General features: G+C 32.4%; 1 protein-coding gene across 1 annotated transcript in view; it reads right to left on the minus strand.

The window, feature by feature from the left end:
- Positions 1-20,765: 20,765 nt before the first annotated feature.
- The window catches only part of LOC145661490 (uncharacterized), a 112,861-nt gene continuing 108,655 nt past the window's right edge, over positions 20,766-24,971 (minus strand). The window contains exons 13-15 of the mRNA XM_081726806.1: positions 23,973-23,996; positions 21,740-21,787; positions 20,766-20,852 (exon numbers count right to left, since the gene is read on the minus strand). Of these exons, the coding sequence (XP_081582932.1) occupies positions 20,766-20,852; positions 21,740-21,787; positions 23,973-23,996 (159 nt within the window). The remainder of the gene's footprint in view (positions 20,853-21,739; positions 21,788-23,972; positions 23,997-24,971) is intronic.

Genomic DNA, 24,971 nt, shown 5'->3' on the forward strand with positions numbered 1-24,971 from the left:
TATTTGAATCGAAAAACTTAATTCAGTTTGAAAACTTGTGAAAAACATAATACATATCGTGTATTGAAGATAATATGATACAGGGTTTTCTAACTTTTTATGTTTTCAATGACATTGCATATGAAAAACCTAAATGAATTACAACTCAAATAATGTTTCCTCTCTTAATTAATAAATCATAAATTTGATTTTCTTAGAAGGAAGTTTACCATATCGTTATAAATATATTGGCTTTCAAAAAAATCCTCATGAGAAAATAGAAAACTTCAGTTTATAGCTTCTAAAAATACCAAGGTGTAAGTTGTAAGGGGAAACTACTTACGGTAACATTTCCTACGTTGTAATCCTGAAATTGATGTAAGATTGAATTGTTAGTAACACTTTTATACTCATTCAGCTAAAATTCACTAATGCATATACAGTATATTTGAAACACTAACATAGTTAACTTATATGCTGCTAATGACTCTTGATCGTTATGTAATTTTTGTAAAATCATAAAGAATTAACTATAACACCATTTGATAATTGAAAGACGATATCAGTCAGAAAATATATATCTTTCGAATATTCCAGTCTTTATTTTATTCTGATCGTTTTATATCATGTCACCGATAATAATGATGCTCTTTTACTGGTGACATATAAATAAGTGTCATGTATCCAAATCTTATAAACTTTCGATACAGCATATATATATATATATATATATATATATATATATATATATATATATATATATATTCGATTGAAAATATTCTTTGTCCCACACTTAAAATTTTAATTATAAAGTTCTACTCCCTACTTCATGTTTTATTTTTATTTAGTATATTCCTAATTTATTTGCTTCTCTGAGGCAAGCCATTCTGAACATTTTTATTTGTGAATACTGGAAATGTCTTAATTTGTGAGGATTATTGACTCAATTGATATAAACTAAATTAAATACTATAGTACTAAAATTTTATCGAACATATAAATAAAAAATATTCCAGCAAAATATATTTAGCTACGTATATGAATCTGGAATGTTTGTACTAAAATATATAAGTAAAGTATTTGCACTATCCATTTTATTTTATGAAAATTTCTTGCAATAAATAATTTTTATATTTTCGCGAATTCAGATGACAATGTTTCGTTAATCTTCCAATCAATCAATTGTAAAATCACTATACAATTCACGATTAAAGTGGAACTTTAAATGGAAAATTTTTGTGGTGTACAAAGTTTTGGTAAAGATTGGGAGTGTTAGGGATAGACGCGGGAAAATGTTTCTAATTATTCTACATATATTGTAATTGCCGAAGGAAGTAACAAGTTTATTTTTATTAAAATGGATATTTTAGCTTCGGTGAGTTGCATTATATGTTTGTCAACCATTGAAAAGGATCGTTATTCACACAACTCTATCAATTTTCCAGTCCAACCAGACCTCGTTTTAGGAAAGTTGCATATATAAATCCATATATATCAATCTACGTAATTACCCTACGTCTACGTAATTAACCTACTTTAATAAAGTCATTGAATTAGTCTAGCATTGAATATGACTGAATCATAGAACGCAGTGAGAAAAAGGGCAGTTTCAATAGGACCTAATATCTAAATGGCAATGCGTAAAATTTTGCCTGATTTTTGGTTTCGCCCTCTATATAGTGGTGGAAGGTGTTTCTCTGCGTATTTGCCATATTTATTGATTCACATATATCTTGAAAATTACATACAAATTTACCTTTTCACATAGTAAAATTTACGATCTCCTGTAATTCTGATAGCATGGTACCCAATAATATGGCGAATATTGTATGAGGTTTTATGCATTTCGTTTCTGAATAATTTTGTAATTTCACTGCAGGACCATTCGATATTTGATAAATGGATAAATTTGCGTTATTGGTGTTGCATCGGCTTCGAAAACACTCGATTCGAAAACATTCGATAACATCCTACTAGATTAGAATGCTCTTCTCATATTTTAAGCAAATATATAACTTTCTTTTCATTATTGCTAAGACAAATTATTTTACTTTTAATTATTTTCTGATAAATAAAATGTAACTCAAATCCTTCTTCTTTTTCTTTGTCTAGTTTCGTTTATATATTCACTATATATTGTTTTTTTCTGAATTCTAGGCTTTGGTTTGGTAGTTGCTGTAAAGCAAAACGAAAATGACAAGATGTTAGGTAGAAACATTCTCTATTATAATGTACATATATTGTTATTATTTTGATATTTCCATAATAAAGAGTGGTGCATGTGAAACAGTAGAACAATGTATACATGTAATTAATTTGATGTACAAGGTGATCATGTATTATTGCAACATATCAATTCGTTCTGATTAGTAATTTAAAAAATATTGGGACTACTTTGCTCAGTATATGATCAAAATAGGCTTGAAAGTGTTGTAGATAAATATCTGTTTTGTAAGTATTGGAACATATTTATTCAATACTGATAATATATGATTATCGTACCCATACATCATAATTTAACTTTGATAAAGAACATTTAAACGTGAGTGATGGAAAGCGTGAGAAATACATATTATTACGATTATTAATATAAATGTTTATGTCGTCGCTATACTAGTAAAGGTTGAATGTTTTGCAAATTTGAATTTTGGTTGAGAGACTGTTGCGTAGAATCCTTTATTCTAGCTTGCTGTTTCTCTGAAATAAATTTAGTGTCTTGAGATTATGAGTATTACAATTCTTTGCTGTTTACTGAGAACCGTAGTTGCAATAATACATTACTTGCTTCTAGTATAAATGAGAAACCAATAATTCACAGACTAGAATTCACACATCAGAAAATATACATTCTATTTTGAAGTAGATTGTGCATCGAAATTATACTGAGTGATTCAAAACAACAGCGACAAGTTTTTGGGAATTATTCCGGATCCCAAGATAAGTCAAAAAGTATACACCAGCCTCAATGCACAAGTACTTCCTTTCCGAGTTATTGACTGCCGAAAACATGAAAAAATGAACTTTAAAGCTCCATAACTCCAAAACCATAGGACCTACTGTAGTCGGGTCAATACTTGACTTAGGGAACAGTATGTGGCTTGACCAAACATCCAAATTTCGGAATCATGTGGTACTTCCAAAACAATTTTATAGGGGTAGATGGTGAGTTCTTCAGATTATATGCAGGTAGCCAAAGTACCTCTATAAAAATTGTTACAGAAATACCGCAGGATTGTGACACATGTGTTTTTGGATAGCGCACATAGTAGTTCCTAAATGAAGTCTTGACCCGATTACGGCAGGTTCCATAGTTTTAAATCTATGGACGTTTAAAGTTCATTTTTTCATGTTTTCAACAGCCTGTAAGTCGAAAAGGAAGCGCTTGTCCACCCAGGTTGGTCTATGCTTTTTCTCTTATCTTGGTGTCAGGAATCACCTGTCAAACGTTGTCGGTGTTTTTTGAAACACCCTGTACATACCACTCGATCCGAAACTATTTTTGCACTTCTCTTAAGCCAAAATAGAATAAACTTTCATTTCATATTTTAAAAAGATTACTGGCTCACAAGTGTATGCATTATGTACAAGGAAAAGTATTATTTTGTTATATGAAAAGAAACTTTCTTACTACTAGAGTGGTATTTTTTGTTGATATCGTACACCACTATTGGTTCCGCATTACAAAATTTCACTTACTTTAGAATCACTTATCAATTCGAAAGTAAGACATAACAGAAACACCGTTATGTTCTTTTAAAATCTTCCACCTTCACAGCAATTTAACTCGACATGGAATTCAATCATAAGCATTGTGAGTTACGGTAAGTTAGACAATGCTTAATTGGGCGTAAAATGCATCAACCAGTTCTGCAAAGGAGGATGGAAGTTGATATCTGTCTAAGATTTGTGTTTGCACAAGTGAACGTGGATGTTCAATGATATTCGCATAGTACAATTGACAGAATGATGGAAGTTCATCAAACTATTACCTATCTTAGCTAAACATCACAATTAGAACAGTTCCGTTATGTATGTGTACTGTGCCACTAAAGACTATAGCGTTACCAATATATAGTAATATTGTATGTAAAATAGAATGCACGTGCACCTTGAACTCTTCAAGCAATCACGTCCAATGGTATGAGAGGGAAGCACCATCACATTGCCCACTGGAAGAAAGATTTTGGGGATTAAGAGTCGCTCAATTCTTTCACGATTTGTTTAGACACTACATGCGATACACTCCGTAAAGATTCCACTACATATGAACACACGACACTTGATTAGAATAAACTCAACGATTCCCAACACGCTTTGATACCACATGTTAAGTCATCAGTGGCCAAGCTCGCAGCTTTCAGTGTGACCACCATAGAGTCCAGAATGTAGATATTTACTGTCCGTTTTTTTAACTCCAGCAACATGACCACATATAATTATGTTATGTAATTTCTGAACTATGATTTTCGATACCGTTTGTTTGAGACAGTATTATTTTCACAGTTTCACTGCTGGTTTGATGTAATCTGTTTGTAATCTGTTATAATGCTACGTTGTCGTTTCCTTGCTGATTTACTCTTATCACCATTACGCATGACACATTAGTTTGCCGTTTCATTTGAAAATAATCACCTCCATCGAAATTGCTATTTACAAAATCACTTGCCACTTTTATCACACTCGCTCCAGATAACATAATATGTATCACAACTTGTTAAACCAAATGCAAATTAATTGTACAATAGCATCGTCTTCGTAAGTTAGCGTACAACAAACGGTATTCTCGATTCGCAAGTGTTAATGGAATTCGATTTCATGCCCATCTACAAAGGGCTACCGGCTGCAGTTAAGGTACTTCTACTTAGCGTGATATTTGTTGTGGCACCGTCAAATTAAGTTTGTTTACAATTGCAGCTGTTGGTTTTCATGTACCACTTTTTTCTTAATAATTAATGTTGAAGTCGTTATATGTTGTAGTTAACCGTGGTCGACAACATAATCTCCTTCACACAACACTGTTTTGATTCTGAATACTCATCATTCGCTTGGGATATTTGTGGCTACAGAACTAGGATTTTTTCTATGTTACTTACAAAACCAATATTCTTTTTTTAAATTGGAAGATTTTTAATAATGTGATATTTTTTACCTTCACCAAAGAGTAATTGAGATAAATAAAGGAACTATGTTATAGTTCTAGTTCACTAAATAGAGATACATATAAGTAAGGTTTGTTCAAAATGTGATTACTTTATCGTTCATAGTCTGTGAGGAAACGGTACATGCATGTCAAAAAATTTATTTTTGAGAAATTAAAAGTTTAAAATTTACAATGGATTTTCAGCAATAAGACGCATCACAACTTTGAGAAAGGATCACTACCATATTCTTTGTCTTCGACTCTGTTTTCTTCACCCTTTTTATACTTTCTTTTCTTCACTTTTGATTCCTTCATAAGCTTCAGGACTCCCAACTCAAATTTTGTTATACGTTTTCTGTCCATGTATCGCAGTATTTTTTAGCTGTATTCACCGCTTGAAACTCCCATCTTTTCCAGAACACCGTTTCTTGATTCACATACGCTACTAAAACAAAAAAAAAAGCATTATACACGCAACGTGTACGATTTTAGAACTCGCAAATGTTGTGTTTTGACATCGTTGCCATATCAGTGCATTGCAATTCTCATTGGGTTTCTTTGTTTTCTTTTTCAAACATTTTTCCAAAAAGGGGGATCCGCAGGAACAGTATAGAAAGGTTTGATAGAATCCATCACTGCGGCAGGCAATGAGTGATTATGTTCGTAATGTACTCCAGTTGCTTGTGATCGATTATAACTACTCTAGGAAAACTCTCCTTTGGGACAAATCATATGCGTTGGTTTCTCTGCCCACACTGCATTCTAGATTTTCTGAAGGCTGTCATCGTTTTTCGTGATCGCTTTCCTATAATACACATGTAAGCTATCAATTTCTTTCTAATTCAGTTTACATTTACCGCGTATTGTTAAAGTTTACTTACACAGAGTAATAAGGAAAACTAATGACTGTTAGCACACAGATGCGAGTTAGCAAAATGAATTGTGTATTGTTTTCGAAACTACAAACCAAAAATATTTACTACATCATTACAGAAGAATGGGAAGACCAAACAAATTGAAATCTGAAAGTAGATATATTTAAGCCTGAAAATGCAACGGGAGTACACATTAATTCGCATTTCTTGAGCGTAACCCAATGTCTTACGAACATGAATCTTCTCGCAATGAAACATCAAAGACTGTAAATTCTGAAAATGATTCTTTTCAAAAACCAAAAATTAACCCAAAACACAGACATCCCTACTTAATGTCTATACCCCTGGGTATAAGTCAGAAATGCTTTGTTGACTAAAGAGCATTACTCACAGTACAATATAAAGGATGTGTTTGTATTCAATAGAGCATAATTTAATTTATTCATTAGAGCATGAAAAATACTACATATTCTCAAAAACTCGCTTACTTTCACAATTTTGATATCCCGGGAAATGAAGTTTCGAGTTGAAATAGATAACTGATCAGAAAGAAGTTTTTAGGTTATTAAATTTGTAAATTGCTAGGTATAAATTGACCTACGATTCAGCTTTAGTGGAGAGGCGCAGTCGTTCATTATTTGGAGTAGAGCTTTCATTTCCAGAGATTGGATTGAATCATGATATTATGAACGGTGTCCAATTAAGTAATAGGAGGCCCAATACACATTTCTAGATAATCCGTCGATAATGAAAACAATGAATTGCGAATATGACAGACCTATAAAGCGGGATATGCATAGTGCACAAAAAGAGATTAATCGAAACTTCATTTTATGGTATCTAAAATTATCTGTCTGCTAAAACAGATATATGTTAATTTTATTTAGTTATCTTGCTATTAGATGTGCAGCAAAATGATGATATTTTAATAGAGATGACCCAATCACGATGTTATCCAACATAAACTCTCTTGAGGCGGGACTAAGGGTGGGGATTTTTGAATATGTGTGGATGTTCCAACACACCACCATCACCCTTCCCACCCGTCTCTAGTAATAACAAAATATTGTTAACAGATTGACTTCCCAAGCCGTATTTCGGGTTGTATCTAGAGCGCCTACAAATATATGTAGTATGGTTAACGGAAATCACTAGTAAATTGTGTACTAGTTGTTGTCCTATGACCCAATGATAGTAAATACGTGACACACAAAGGAGGCTGAGATATTGGTTTTGAAGACTAAAAGTTTTGAGTGTTTTAAATAAAGGCACAGGAATATCTACTTTCTGGAAAAGGCAAACGGAAATTAATAACTTTGTCTCCTTATGAATAATTTGTGTGATTTTTACCGAAGCACGAATTAGTATTTAAACTCACACGCTGGGGTAAAATCCACCCCAAGCCATTTCAATTCTGTGCTAGCAAAATAAAACCTGTTGTAGCGCCCTCTGCTTCTAGATACCTTTCTGGCTGTCACTCCTGATAGTATTCACCCCACATTCATTTTTCGTTAAGGAGTCATGGTGTATGAATCACAAAATTTTGGCTAGGGTGAAATCCATCCCCCGCGTGTGTTTGTGTAATATATTGTTTGCCAGATTTTCAACCTATGTGTTCTAAAACTAGGTATTTAATATTCATATTTCGTTTTTCTGGCATGTACAATGCTCAATGACAACAAAATTGATATAGAGGGTGGATGATTTTTTGAGAACTGATTACAATTTACATATAGGCGGTATTGATGTTCCTGACAAGCTCTGCGGAATACATACTGTCTCAAGAAAGTGTAAGCGTTGGCCACTTACAGCAGTTTTTTTGAATGATAAACGTTGCAGGCTCCAATACTCTTGCCATTTTCAAAAACGACATTGAACTGCAAACCAAGTAACCAGAAGCTACTGGGTTTGCAGCTGTGTAGAGTATATATTGCATTTAGGTATTACTGAACTCCCTCCTCCTTCATATGAAAGGACCAGTCAAGGGCATCACTACTTATGAAGGTAAACCCAAAAAGGAGAAAGAAAAGATAACTTGTGGACGGTGTGAAATATGCCCGCGTCAATGGCCTGGGGAAACTCGATCTTCATGCTGCAATTGCAACAACTTGATGTGCAGGAAGTACAGCAGTTTGTATTGTAATGAGTATGCCCTGATTAAACCTTTACTGTTCCACTTGATGCGTAGGGGAATGACAGTAAATCTGTAATACAGTTAGAAACAATTATATTTTCATGCCATATGATATTATTATATTTTCGTTCTAGATAATATAAAAATAACTATGTCATAGTTACATTCATTTAGTGGTGAAATCTCAAGTACATGTAGTATTTAATATTTGTAAATAATGGATGTTTAATATTATTTTTTGAAACATGTTATAAATGAACATAAAAAATACACTCGGAATTGTTTAATACTTTCATCCTGTTAACACATACAAACACTAGACACACTCACCAAAACTATAGACATAAACATTAAAATATTTTAAAGCAGCGTATAAAAAGTAAAACATAAGAACAGGTTAAAAGTAATTGTCTTTGAAAATGGCGATAAAATCAAAATGTCGATTCAACGATCTGAACATGATATTCTACTCTGGTTTATCAAAAGCTTTTTTCCTATATCCACAAATGCTACCACAATTAGTTCATTTGAACTTATGTGTTGTTCCATTACCAACTGGGTCTTAATATTGTTTCCTTGGTTCCCCTTTTGTCCAGAAAACAAAATGGTCCTACCATAGCATTTTCGATTTCCGTTCCGTTAAGTGACCAATAATTTCACACAGTATTTTGATGCAAGCTAAGCAGGAATTTTCATTATTTTAGGTACGTTGGGTTAATCCGTGTTACTGCTATGAAGTAATTGTTTTCTAATTCATATTTATTAACCATATTAATGGAAAGTAATGTTATTGTAATATGGTACGATGTAGCTTTCAACAAATATTTCGTATATTAACCCTAGATTGCTAGGCTTGTTTTTTGTTTTCTAATACTAGACTGGGTGAAAATTCACCCACATATTTTTAATTGTTTTTCCTCTATATGTGATTTATTTAGTTTGAAGCTTACAATTATATTTTAAAGTAGATACACTCATGTTTCTCTTGGACAATTTTTCGGTAAATAATATCAAAGGAAACATGTGCAAAACTTAAATGAACTAAAATCACAGTTTCACCAATAAAATATTAGCATTTGTTTAATCACTAATAATTAAGCTTTTATGCTTTACCCAAAACGTTTACAAAACTAAAACAAACTTTTCGATAAGTTTTCATTGTATTTTATTTCTTTCAGCATATATTAAAATACACTTTTTAGGACAATACGAGAAAAGGTGCGTATCAGACAATTGTGAGAGATTATCTATACATTCAATAGTACACTGAGTGAAAATTCAACCATTTCTTTTTTCAAAGTAAAGTGTGTATTAAGGAAAGGTTTATTATTGAAAGTCTGCTAATCTTAGAGCACACGATTTTACTCAAATACTGCTCTAAGAAATTCGCTACATTGTAATTCCACAATTCCTTACACTGAACTTCATAGAGGAACACTTACTGATAAGCTTCACAGAAAGTGCCGCTGTGCTCATTACACTTAAAGAAGGATATTTGGAGCATTTCACAGAATACTTTCTGTCTAAACGAGAAGGGCACAACAGACATCATCCTTGACAGGTATCTTTCGTACGAAGTGCTGACACAGAATCTGAATATGAATTTTCTTCATCACCATTTATCTTCCGAATACTCTTAATTTTTGATTTCACAGACAACAGCAATGTTGGAGACTGTAATCTTGCCATCACTTGAGTTCGGGCTAATTTCAGTCCAAGATTAAGGTTAAATTCTTGGCGATTCAGTAATTTTAATCCACTTGATGCCAGGTTGAATTTGTGAATGACGTTTGCATTAATGACACTTGCATTAGGAATACCGTAGAAAAGTGCCTGGGGCCACCTCCTTGTTTTTCTGCTGCATGAGTACTGTTTGCACACCTTGTCAAAAACATCTACTACACTTTTGTTCTATTATAATAATCTATGACTTCTGGCTTGTTACTTTCTTCTCATATGGTTGCTAAATTGTGCATGGAGGAATCAACCAACTTTGTTTTTCTTTGGGCTAAACGACACAAGTTGCGATTGATTATGGATATCAAAAACGAAAATAGAAGATTCCGGCTCACGATTCCTCGTACATAACAACTCTGGTGGTATTTCTGGTTTCTTTGATCTCATAGTTCCTACCATAGTCAAATTGTTTTCCTTGAGTATCTTTGTCATCACGGAAAAGCTGGTAAACCAATTATCCGTTCCTATGTTACTACTAGATTCATGCATTGGCTGTGATATTTCATCCACAAAATATTCAGCCAGTCCTTCGTTACCATTTGGTGTTTCCTTCCCGATATAAGGAATTCCGCTTACGAGATAAAATGCGTTTGAATCGACCATAACAACTATCTTAATACCATATTTGTCAGGCTTCCTTAGTATATGCTATCTAAATCTGCAATTTCCTCGGAATCCTAGGAGTTGCTAGTGTTGGTCACTTCACACGATGGTGGATAGTACTTCTGACAATGAGAAATAAATCTTTTCCACACCCAGCGTATGTGGGTAAATGGATCTTTAGTTTGTCTTTCAGCTCTATCAGTTTTATCATCAAATCAAAGGAAGTTTGATAAAAATACAAATCTTTCATGAGACATCACACTTGTATGCACTTGCGAAACAAGCTCTTCCCATAAGACCTTAGGTGGCATGTGGTTGTCTCGTCTAGCTCCTGAAATGAACAGAATGCCAATACACGCTTTGAGTTCTTCAACACTTAGATTATTTACTCAGCCTGGGTTTCGAGTATAAGCTGTTCTTTGATGTGACATCTAGAGATTTGTGTAAAGTACAATTTTACTAAGCTTTTCGTCACCCATGAACAAAGACCAGCAGTCTATTTTGGAAGTTATTTTTCTTGCATCCCCTATAGGACCAGGGATTTTATGTATCATATTTCTCGCATTTACGCTCGATTTATTTCGAGGTTCAAAAGTTGACCACATTCTATGTTTTCTTCCCTTGATAACTGATTCCTTCAGAAAAAGATGATATGAATTTTGAGAATTAGGTTTCCAGGGTAAACTTCTTAATTCTTCGGTATTTTTTTTCAGATCTTTGTTTGGAAGGATGTTTCACTGAGAGTGAATCAGCTTTTCTCTTTTTGGGACGTTGTTTTGAAAAGTTATATTCTTCAGAGTCGATGAAGAAACACACTGGTTAGGGTTAAAATCGGGATCGAAATCACTATCGTCACAGTCAGTAACATCATCCTGAAATTCGTCTACTTCTAATTGATCAGGTTAACTGTCCACAAATTCTTCTTCAACTGTATCAAAATTCTCTTTATCAAGTTCTTCCAAAAGTGCACTAGCAATTTCTCGATCTCCCAAAATGTGCCTTTTATCCATAAAATCCAAAATGCGTCTTCAAAGTCACCAACGTTTCCTCCCGAAAGGAAAAAGGAAATTACTCCATACAACACTTTTTGAGCACTTACTCTTACAGCACACAACTTCTCATTTCGTTTTTTTTTTTTTTTTTTTTTTTTTTTTACGGTTACAGGGTTAAGGATTGGTAGTGTAAGCTTTATTCATCTATTTCCGTTCCAAACTGTATGCTTGTAGAGTGTCTCCTAAACCGTAGCCATTAGAGGGTTACGCCCTTTCTTTGGCATGATTTTGTGTTACGCACTCACTAATATGTACGATGAACTCACGTTTTTGTTAGCAAGAGTTGCTCATTCAATAGTAACACAAAACTAGATTGGGTGGAAATTCACCCACCTCCATGTATTTGACACTGAACTAAATCTCAAAACACTACTTTCAACACTCGTCACACACTGCACAGAAAGCGAGAAGAATACCAGGAACCACATTATACAAGATGGTGGTACCGTCCAGTAACACGCTACGAAAGCAAACTATGGACGAATTTTCACCAAGTACTCGTATAGTAATCTAGGATTAAATTTCTTGAATTCTGTGTTCTGAACGTTATAATCAATTTTTGCGTAGTTTTCTGGGTTGACGTATCAAAATGAATTCGAAATTTGAAGCAATACTAACGGCATAATTTCATTGGAAATAAAATATAGTTTACTTGTACTTTTACTAATGTTAAAATATTACCTTTTATTCAGTTTGAAAACTCAGTTCCAATTTCTGAAAAATGTTTCTGGACAATTTTGCCTATAGTAAAATGAAACTTAAAATCAGTTTCTCTATGATATTTTGGTCTTACTGTCTCTGAGTGAAATTGGAGAGAAAATAATTTACACTTTGAATACATACCTACCTACCTACCTATATATATATACATATATATATATATATATATATATATATATATATATATATATATATATATATATATATATATATATATATATGTGTGTGTGTGTGTGTGTGTGTGTGTGTGTGTGTGTCTGTGTGTGTGTGTGTGCTTTTTGTGCTTGGAAGTTGGAGGGTGACCTAGGGTAATTTTAGTTTCTTGTAGAGAAAAGACTATCTAATAAATGTACAGTAAAATTCCAAGATATGTAGTACAAGAAATTTATATCAATTAAATAAATTGTTGATTTAATGTTGACCTGAATTTTTATTTATCTTTTTATGCAGAAGTAATTAAGAAGGAATATTATCCAAATAACTATTGCAACAATTTTCTCTACTGCATGTATGGGTAATATCATGCACATCCTTGAGACAATCTGTATTAATTACTAACAAAATATTATTACGTTTACTAATGACCGAAAGTGACTTTTAAATTTTAAAATATGTCTGGCTCCGATTTTATCCGTCATATGAAAAGCAAGAAGTTTGACTATGCATTTTATGGAACATTTAACTCTTTGGAGCACGGAGAAATATCTTTTTCATATCCTCATGTTTCACGCGAAAAATCATTCTTTAGTGAATATAAACCGTATGTTCTTTTGAATATATTAGACCCTATAAAATACAGTGATAATATAATTGATCATAGTTTATAATTATTGGCGCCAAAATGGGATGATCCAATTACTGCATCACTATGGAACAACACTAATGGTTTTCCATAAATATGATGAACTTTATCTAAAACTAAATCTTTAAAATAGTTCGAATTGCTATCTTATATATTATGTATTATGAAATAAATAGAAACCATATGACGTCACGCCGTTCCCCATTGGCAATCTTTGTCCATTATAATTTCTTTTTAGAAGTAAAAGGACGCCAAAGTTAATATTACAGAAAGGGAGGACAGCATTTCCCCCCAATTCCCTAATATTATCGCTGTACCTATGTATGAAATACGTGTAAAAATATTTTCTCTACAAACTTAAGCCTTTTGTTAGGAACGAAATTTTCTGAGGAAAGACTGCGCCCTCGGACCTCTCCAAAAATTACATCATTGGTGTTATTATATTCTTATCATTTTCTTAATACCATCAACGAAAATATTACACGTAACTTGATACGTATGAGAAACAAACCTTCAAGTAACCAGAATAGTTTTTTTCGGCTTGTTGCACAGTGGTGCAACTTTTGCATCACAACAAATAACTTTTAAAAATCACGAATTTAGCTCGGGTGACATCTACATAACCTGCACTACATTCCAAGAATCTAAAATACAAGAACTCATACACAAAATACATAGATTAGCATAATTACCAATAACAATACCAATTTAATTATCACCGCATTCACGGCGTGCCAACAGAACCATAACAGTACCACAGAACCTAAGAATGTGACAATTGACTGAAAATAACATGACGGGCCACCTGGCGACAAACATCGTAACTTCGTCAAATAAGTGATTGAAAATCTGCAGCACTGTACAAGTACCAACTGAGCGGTCACGCAAGTGATGCAATAAATGCATCACCATGCAACATCGTTTAATAAATCGGTGATGCTAAAAATGCATTACTATGCCACAAAGAGTTAATATTTTACACTGTCTCAGTTTTGGCGTGGAGAAAAAGCTAAGAGCATTTATCATTGTTTAACTAATTTTCCACTTTTGAAAAGATAATGCACAGCTAATCAATTTCCAATAATTATTTCTGAAAGGAATATCATTTGCTTCACATTTATTCTCGGCTGCTGTGTTACATTTTGTTGTACCAGATGGTTGTTCTATTGATATAGGTACAGTTATTTCTCCTCGCTCTGAATATCGTAAGAAAATACATGCTATAAAGAAATATCGAAGCTTTACATAATGCGAAACACTACTAACTCACTACAGTTTATTAAATTATTTTAAGTATTAAAGTCCCAATCTTTTTGAAATAAAAGCATAATTATTCATTCCATAATGACAAATTTGTGTGTTATATAATGAGTAATACCTCTTGAAATTATTTGTAAAATGTGACACGTTCAGAGTCATTTTGGTGTCACATTACGAGTTTGATTACCGCCTAATGCTCTTTCCACTTTGGAAAAATCATACTGACGTTTTCAAAAAATTTGTCGGAGAAAGCAACTAACGGCTTTTCCACAGAGTTGTCCTACAACATTAAGAGAATTTCATTATTCAATATCACCTTGATTTATGCTAGTATACTTCTTAAACTCTGTGGAAAATTCGTGATAGTTCCTTTTCGACATTAATCACCGTTTTCATATTTTTTTTTAATACGGAAGTTGGAATTACGCTTTAGTCACACGCTTAATAAAACAGTAAAAAAAGGGCATAGAGTGAAATAGAATTGAATGTTATCTTTATATATTTCTGACTTATAAGCAGTGTAGTTATTCTTTCTACTGTTTTTCTGCATCATACACTAAACATTTGAATTATTGTCGTGGAATTACTATGGAATGGATACAAAACGGGAAAGTGATAAAATTTCGTATAAGATAAAAACATATATATAGTGATAAAATTTATATTTTAGAATAAGAATTATTTACTTACAATTCCTTGAAGAAAGCCTCTACGTCCAGATTGCACCTGGAGAATTGAATATAGATATTAATTTTAAAATATAAATTTTATATAGTTTGTCCATTATAAAGAATAAGTTTTAATTATTCAATAACGTATAGAAACATTTATGCATATGCTAGATATATATTACTTAACATGCATGTTATATTCTTTTATAATTTGTAAATTGAAATTTCAGTTTACGATTAAAAAGAAGTATCTTGCCATTTGTCTTTATATACAAGACATCATTTGTGATGTATATTGTAGCCTTTTCGTAATGTTCGATTTGAAATCATTATCTTCATTGTTAAGATATATAATTGTTGTTTTTCCTAATCTAAAATTTAATTATATACAGATATATATACTAGTAATATTTATATTTTTATTACATTGTTCATTATTAACATTGTTTTATATTTTCGTGTGGTTGGAAAAACTTAGTATTATTGGTATTACAAATGATACTTACAAAATCACCACACTGATCCAATAGATGTCTGACATACTCCTAGAATGAAATAGTACAATATCAATGTGCTGTTTCCCAATTTATTAATACTCATTTTGTTATCAGTATATCAATTTTTATTTTATTTGTGTAGGAATTTTAGTTACTTCGAACATTATTTCAGACTTTTTATTAGGAATTCAGATGTTAGTGAAATGAGCCAATTTTACATAAAATTCTTAAGCTTAAGATCACACTCTTTTAATATGTGAAATATGAAGTGTTTAGCTCAAAAGTGATCTAACTCACATTTTAAAAATGGAGAAAAACGAAGTTAAACTTAATTACATGTTTTTCTTGTACAATATAACAAAAGGAAGGACAAGTGGTTGAATGTGTCATACATTGTACATACATATACTGTTTAAAAAACATGTGTTTAACTTGATTTTTCTCCATTTTTGAAAATGTGGGTTAGACCACTGTTGCACTAACCACTAATATTGTTTCAAGTTAAATCCTGATAATCGTATCTTGATAATAAGATAGCATGTTGGAATATTATTTTATCTGCGCTTCTATTCTTAATAATTTACTACTCTCAAAGCATTTATTTTTACGTTAATAGGCCACGCATTGCGATACTAATAGTGCTTGCACAATTGTCTCAGGAAATTATCATGATATGATAGTTAAGGTCAGTTTTTTTATATTCTAAATTCAGCCGCGTGTTTCCTTGATTTACATCGTTTGTAGTGATGGCAAATTTAAATGCAGATTCATTTAACCTATGATAAATTTTGAAATGAAATAGAAACTTTTTCATTGGAGCTAGTAAAACGATGCAAAGAGTAAACCTGTATATATATATATTTTCTTAATGAAAATAATCAAGTATAGTTTATACCTATTCATTTTTCAGTTACGCCATTATGCTTTATTGCGTCTCTACGTAGTGCCTTCCCGTGTTGCAGAACTCTGCCGTAACAAAATGGCAGTGTAAATTATATTACCGAGTTTATGAAGTCTTCGTACTTCTCGTATATCCATATGTGTAAGCCTGCTTAATATTATATTTTTTTTTCATTCTATTTCGCACACTATATATTATGGTTTCTAGTATCATACTATCAGAGAACGACTTTTATTACACAGTATATATTGTTCACTGATTATGAGCGTTCAATTTTATATTTAATGTTAAATTCCAAGTCAGGCTCTGTTAGTATCATTACTATTTGTCTAAATTGAATTACTTATTAACTTTGGATTATTTTTCGGTGTACTTAATTGTTTTGCAGAAACTCGTTATCCTCATTTTATATATCATTTATACAACAAAAGGTATATGAGTATTATTTAGATTCGGGTAACATGATGATAGATTCTAACATTGTTACATGCACAGCATAGATTATTTGTTCCATAGAAGTTCCATATCGACTAAGAATTTTCTACATAGTCACTTTTATAAAATACTCCGAAAATATTTTCAGTTTGTTTTGTTACTATGTTTATTAACTAACTCTATCGCATACAGAATCCAAAGGTTCAATGTATCATTCCAAATGCTTCACATCTATTTCTTTGCATTGCAATCTAGATTCAGTTTCAGTGTCATATATGTATCCCTGCCTATTTTAATTCATATGCTTAAGACATATTATTCCTCTTCTTATTTAAAAACACATAGTGGACAAATGCTTTGTATCACCTATGTTCCACGTGCGACCACAGATGACCCGTTCAATATTTAGCTTAAACGTTTATTATGCTTGTTAGATGGCCACTAACGATCTTCAACTTCATCTCTGTAGAATAATATATCTTCTTAAATGTCTTTGGAATCTTGTGAGACCCCATAGTAGCTGGGCTTTTCTTTCTCTTACCTTTCTATTATGAATTTTGGAACGATTCTTCACTTTCAATCTCTCAATCTTTTCTTCACTTTCAGTGAACTATTAACGCCATTACGAATAGTCTTATTTGTTTTATTTCCATTGGTTGCGGTCATTTTTCCGATGTTTAAGTTCAACTTTTTTCTTCCTTGTTTCGTTTTCTTATGTTGTCTTTGATTTTGTATATTGCTACTTTCAAAAGTAAAAGATTTATGTGGTTTTTACAGTGAATACTAAGAAAGAAACTGGAAATATTTTACTTGCAAGTGTTTGGCTTTATTTACGTTAGGTTCAATAGGTTGTTTTCTGTAGACGGATTTACCATGGGTAAGTTAATACCGAAAACGGATAAGAAACATCAATTGGACAATTCAGAACTTAGTGGATTAGATAAACCAAAACAGAAGTATAGGAAAGGAAAAAGAAGTATAGGAACAATGAAAGTTGTTTGAAATTCGGTTTTATCACTACTATTGTTAGTAATGAAGAGAGGCCTCATAATGTAAATTGTCAGCCGTTGTTGTCTGCAGACAGCATGGTATGCAAGAATTTAAAGTTACGTTTAGAAAATATACACACTAATTTAAAAAATAAGGACCGGTGACACTTTTCCCGTAAAGCAAGTGAAGTGAAACGAAATAATAACGCACTTTCTTAGCAAATGTCTCTGAACGAAAACTCTTCTAGGATCGCACAAAGTAGCATATCCTGGGGAACAATACAAGAAACCCCACGTATTAGCTAAGGAACTGATTTTCGAATTAGAGATTTGATATAGTCTCAATTTTGGTTGTTAAATCTGCTGCTAAGCAACTGAAAAGCGTATCTTTGTCTACCAAAACAATAAGTCGTCGAATAAATGACGTTGCGATTATGTAAATAAACTATTAATCGGAGAAGTAATTGGGAACGAATTCACGATTCTCATCCGTTAGGTACCTGACACTGATAGTGATGCAAAGTTCAACTGCTATGTGAAATTCATGGCCGAATATCATAAATTCTTGGAAGATCTTTTCTTTTTTTGAGAATAGCGCAGTTGGAAATACAGCAAAAGAGTTGTTTGAAATTGACGACAAATCATGGAAGAAAAAAAAAACAGAACTGGAAACATTATACAGTAGTATGCACAGGTGCTTCTCGCTCGATGTTTGGACACTATCAAGCATTTGAAGCTCTCATACGCAAGATAGCCCCAAATGCACTCTGGAGTCACTTCAGTTTAAACAATGAATCTTTTGCTTCCACGAATCTCAGTAGTGACATACATGACATGTCTTCTACCCTAAGCAAATTGTTAGGAAGAAACGGGGACGAGCTAAATCAAATCTGATTTTAAAGAAAACCAAGCACTCTTGGGTCACGATCTATTACAGATGATCCACAAAATTTGAACACAAGAGAAGAGGAAGAGCTTATTGATCTCTCTTCAGAAAACACATTGAAGACCAAGTTTCCTATGCATCGTTACTTGAACTTTGGTGCTAACCAAAGAATTAGTTTGGAGAATTAAGTTAAAAGTTCTTGTGTATTCTCCTTCCTTTTGCAAATTCTTATCTCTGCGGAACACGATTTTCAGTAATTGTGCTGATTAAATCTACGGATAAAAGTGAGGAGGAACGCGAGCGGACGCAGTCTCTCCACTTTTATCCCATATAAATCCAACTATAGAAAAACAATAATAAATAACCAAACAGAGATGTGTATTGCTATTTTGAAATATGTGCAGGATGTAATGCATTATGGGTCACAAAACAGACTCACACATCACATTGACTTTGTCAGCAATGGAATGTGCCGATTTTTTATTTACATTTCCTCTCTGCTCGTATTTTTCAATGTTAACATAACTATCTGACTTACCAGAATTTATAATATTTAAAGTCGGTTAGTTATATTGAAAGTTGTGGTTAAGTGTACAATGTGGATCATCTGTTGTAATGAGATAGTGATTAATAACGAGACAAAGTCTATCGTAGTGACGGTCTTTATTTTAGGAACTAATGTATTTATGTTGTTCACACATTTAATTTGTTGATATGGAAGGTGCGTTCATATTTTGGCGTTTCAGAGAAGCCTCTACTGCAAAAATTTTGAAAACCGCTAGCAGAGACAAGAAAAGTGAACAGCTTTCAGCTTTATTCTCTAGTAGCTATCTCTAATATTCTTTAAGAGGTTATCTTCAAACAAAAATAATATAAAATATTCATATTGAGATGTGGAGTAAATGTACAATTTTAGAGAAAGGCCAACAATATCGTCGAAAAAGTAAATTTTGCCTAATGTTATTTCGAATTCGAAAAAAAGCGGGAGTGACGTTCCATTTCAGCTTGAAACACGTTTTACATGCACAATTAAAGTGAGCATTTTCAACATATATGTTTAAACAATATTGCAAGGGATTTTGTAGTACCGCAGATACTTTTACTATGTAATCTACAAGTATGATAAGATTTCAATTTGGACCGAAGTAGAAAGAAGATAAACAGTGAAATATTGGACAAAGAATACTTAAGCAGGAAGTCCAATGGCGAGAGCTGTAAGCTTCAAGGTTTCTTGTGTTCCAAATATATAACGATGCAATAGAATTTCTTGTGGAATATTGTTCGAATTTTAAGGTGTAAACATGACAAGTTTACATCACGTGCTTTTCTGAACTCGGGAAACCGTCATGCTTTGTATCCCGGAGGCTAAAATCTCATCTTTATCATTCTTAGGTATATCTATTATGTGAAATGCTTGAAATAAGAACATATCACACCAGAGAATGCTGTTGGAATATTGTCTGGGAAATGTATCCTATAGTGATCCTTTGCACAGCCATTCCACTTATACATTTCTGTGTTAGTTATTTCTTCCTCAAGCTGACAGGCCTCTCAACCTAGTTTCTAATCTAACATTTGGCATTTCTATTATTTTAAACAATTGTGTATTGAAACTTACAATTTTGACGCTTTTGAACGTCAACTAACTCTATATATATCATTTATAACCACAGAATTATATAGGCTCTTACATTTTATTTTGACGCACTGAATTATTTTGTGTTTCGTTTCTCTAATCATTAACTAGTTTTAGCTCTATATACCGCTTAAGCATTATGATATTAATAAAGAAGAAGCTATAATGGTTATTATGAGAGTCCACATCTCTTAATAAGAAGCTTTGAAGAATACTACTGCAGCGCAAACGAAATAGCGATCTTTACAATAATTGGATGAAATTATATACCAGTTCAAAAGAACATACATTAACTTACTGATATTAAACACCTCCTTCGATTAAGAGCTCCTTTGCAAAATTTTATTTTAGAATGTTCTCCAAATATTAAAAGAGGACAATATATATTTATTGCTATCAGCACTATCATTAGGAACGCTAATGCACAATGCACAGTGACAATAGTACCTCATATATTAGGAGTAACGAAGTAGATCATACGTACCAGAAACTCTTCTAAATTCTTTTTGGTCTTAACCTCTTTTACAAACTTTTCCTGTAATATAAGTAAACTTGACTGTAGATCTGTATTTTTCAAACTGACTCTTAACGTTCTTTACATATTCAACATATAAATATTATCAAATACATAACTTATACGTGTAATATTTTGGTTTCCGACAAAATAAAAGTTTCTTGACTTCATCGTAACAAACATCATTCAGCCATTAACTAAGTGATGAATTTCCTTTCAGAAATGTTAATTTATTGTTATAACTGGTATAGCATCAAAATTTCTGCCAGACATTAGAACATCCAAAATGTAAACCTATGAGTTAATGTTATAATAATTTCAATGTATACTATATTTTTGCTCTCATAGAACAACCAAATGCATCGCTTTCAAGAGTATGTAAATAACATCACCAAGGTCTTCTGAGTTAAATTTTAAATCATTAATTTAATTTTCCTGCGCACTGTTATAAGTGCAAAGCAATGTATTGTCCTATGTACTTATAAGGGATGTACTTTAAATAGTATACGGTTATAAACAATATTTCTTTATTTTCACAATTTTTTTTGAAAATATTGCATAACATTATCAATTTTCTAGTCTTTCCTTCCTTTCTAAAAGAGAGCCATCACATACGTAAAAATGTGAAAGTTTCAATTTTTACTATTAAACATTAATGTAACTGATGACATGTCTAGTACTAAAATTATCTTTATTGGTTAATTAATGAAAGTATATCAAAAGAAATGACTTTCCTAATGCTATTTTCTCAACTAAGGAAATTTGTGGAAATTTTCAAAGAAAATAAGAAATCTAGACAGTAAAAATTAATATGTGTATTAACGTTTGAAAAATTGTTTCAAATTCACCAAATATCAAGAACGAATTTTGATTTTGATATCAAGTAGGGTTAAATGTAACATACTTACCGGACCATTAGGACCGAAACATTTAACAAGGTATTCCTTTTCATTTTCCTAAACATATATAGATAGAAAAGTGTTATTTTTCATGTAGATACAGATTATTTATTAAATCTACGATTATGTAGTTAAAATATTGAGATAAAATAACATTTTATCCTAATGCCTTTTTTTGAAATTGGTGCGTATACGTTCGATAACATATCAATATCGATGGAGTTTTCCTTAGAAGACTAAGAATGAAAATTATGTAGTCTTTTGGAGAACAAATTTTAGTATAGTATATAGAACAGTTTCAGTGTAATTGTTGATTCTTAGTGATTGTTCACCAATGTATTACTTCTATTTTAATTTAGAAAATAACAATATAGTTTAATTTTATTTACATGCAACAAAATTGTACCATTCATTTCAAATTACCAACATAATCAATTTTAAAATATAGTTGAAATAAGGACTTCATTTAAACTTTAGGTATAGAATTGTCACGGATTCAAAAATAAAAATAGTAAGTTTGTTTAGAAAGAAATAGTTGAAAGGTATTAATCATTACTTTTGTTAGAAAGACTTAACAAGTTAAAGCAGAATCTTTGCAAAATATACCCCATTATTACTAAAAACATAAATGTTTATAGAAGAAATTTAAAACATAATCTGGCTATTTTGTGAAGAAATATGCTCACAGATTAGAAGTTTCCAGAATGGTAATTAGTAAAATGGTTTCGTATATAATACACTTCTGTTTGTGATTACTTCAACACCTGGAATGATTGCTTTGAGTCAATCTAAGGCCTTTGTTTATATGCAAGAATGATGTCGTAGGAAGGAATTAAAAGTTTATCCATACGGCGTCCATTTACAATAGGCATCGTTCTCTTACTGCATCCCGTTGATTAAATGTTGTTTGTGGTGAGTCTGGTATTGCTGGAAGTGCGCTGACTGCAGAGAATACTGTTAAACAGTACGGGACTTCGGACCCCTACTTCAGCATTTTACTTAGTGTTAACTTCTATGTTAGCCGGAGGAAATACGGAAGACTGTAAAAGAGCATACTGTTTTCAAGAATTCCCTAAGTCTTTACACTTCAATAAAAGTATTACACTCGTTTCGTACTACAACGTTTTAATACATGGAATAATTTAAAAGTCCCTCAACAATAAATTGCAATCACGCTTCGAGGTCAAAATATATTACATCATTTAAGTTTAAAGTGTCTTCTAAATATATAAAACAAATCATCTACTAATTTATGCAACATATAATACTAGTAATAAAACCATTGGGCAGGGTTTGAATATATCATGGATACATTAATTATACACACAAATAAACTAAACATTCACAAGTAGTATTGGGGCTCCAAAACCCTTCCGGGGAAGAATGTAGAAAGAAAGGTAACATTAGATTATCATAGGCAACTTTGTTCAAATTCAGAAAGCCATAAGAGAACAAAACTAGTTTCGTAGAGGGTTGCTGAAGGGAAAGTAGGAGGCTAATCTAAAGGAGCTTAGAAGGTAATGGGTTACAAATTTGAAAGACTGCGAGTATCGGACAATATCTTACCCTTTTGTATTGAGTTGGAAGGCCGTCGAAAATACAGAAAATATTGAACGTACTCGCATGTAAGGATTGAGAAAAAATGCAAGGTAAAGGAGCTCTCAAATCATATAATTATTAGTCCTCAGTTACAGAACAATTAGGTTACACCAAGCTAGATACGTTACATAAAATTACACGGAATGAAAAATGATGATTTTTTTCTCGTGAAGGGAATTCCGAAATGTTTACTGACTGTCTTATTATTTCCAGTTGTGGCTGCTATTCATTATTCAGAGAAAAGTAACAGACATATGGTGTAGACTCTTCAATTGTCTTTAAATTGATCACTAATAATTTGGGAAAAACAATATGACTACAATTGTTATAATATTATTATCTTAATCAAAAATATACTGCCAGTTATAAAAATTATGAAAATCATAATATATATCGTTAATAGAAAGTAATGTGTTTCAGGGTTTTCAATCACATTGAATGATGAAAAACCTAAATGAATAACCCTCCAATAATGTTTTCTCACTTGATTTATTAGTCATAAACTTCATTTTCTTCAATGGAATTTTCACATATCGTTCTAAATATATGCATTTTTAAGGAAATCCTCGTAACAAAATAAAAAAAAGTCAGTATTCAGTACATAAAACTAACAAGGTGTAAGTTCTAAGGAGAAACTACTTACGGTAACATTTCCTACGTTATAATCCTGAAATTAATATAAGTTTGAATTGTTAACAACACTTTTATTAAAAGTCATTCAACTAAACTTCATAAATGCATATACCATATATTTGAAATGCTAATATAGTTATGATATACGATGTAAACACCTCATAAACATTATTTTATTATTGCATGGTAATAAGGAATTAAATAAATCACTATTTGATAATTGAAATACGATATCAGTCAAAATGATAGGTCTTCCGAATATTCAGGACAATGATTTTATTCTAATCATATTATTTCATGTTAACGGTAACAATGATGTAATTTCACTCGTGAGACATACAGATGGTGATCAGAAAAATGGAAACACCTGAACGAAATTGCAACTTAATAGATAAATAAGGTGTCGGGTCACCTTTCGCCTTCAGAACAGTCTTGATGCGACGTGGGATGGAGGCATAGAGGTCGTGAATGCTAGCAAGTGGAATTTTACACCATTATTCGTGCAGGGCATCGCCCAGTTCTGTGAGAGAGGATGGAGGTGGAAATCGTCGCCGGAGTCGTGTTTCCAAGACGGACCACAGAAGTTCAATTATGTTGAGGTCTGGGGATTGGGCGGCCCAGGGGAGGTGTTGAACTTCATCCCGATGTTCCTCAAACCACGCTGCAACAACGCCAGTTGTGTGAATGGGTGCATTATCATCCTGGAAGATGGCGTCATTGTCCTGGAACAACAACCGGAACATAGGATGCAAGTGGTCTCCTAAACTTGCGACATAATCGTTGGCAGTGATTCATCCGCGAAGTGTGACCACAGGACCCAATGAAAACCATGATATGGCGGCCCACAGGATCACCGAGCCGCCGCCATGTTTCACAGTGGGGCGGAGACACTACAGATCATAAGCTTCTTTGGGCGTTCTCCACACATAAACACGGCCCGCGGTTGGGAATAGGGTGAATGATGACTCATCCTCCCATATCACACGTTCCCAGTCCTCAACGGTCCAAG

Source organism: Thermobia domestica, chromosome 10, assembly GCF_964235325.1.
Source record: "Thermobia domestica chromosome 10, izTheDome1.hap1.1, whole genome shotgun sequence".
Lineage (NCBI taxonomy): Eukaryota > Metazoa > Arthropoda > Insecta > Zygentoma > Lepismatidae > Thermobia > Thermobia domestica.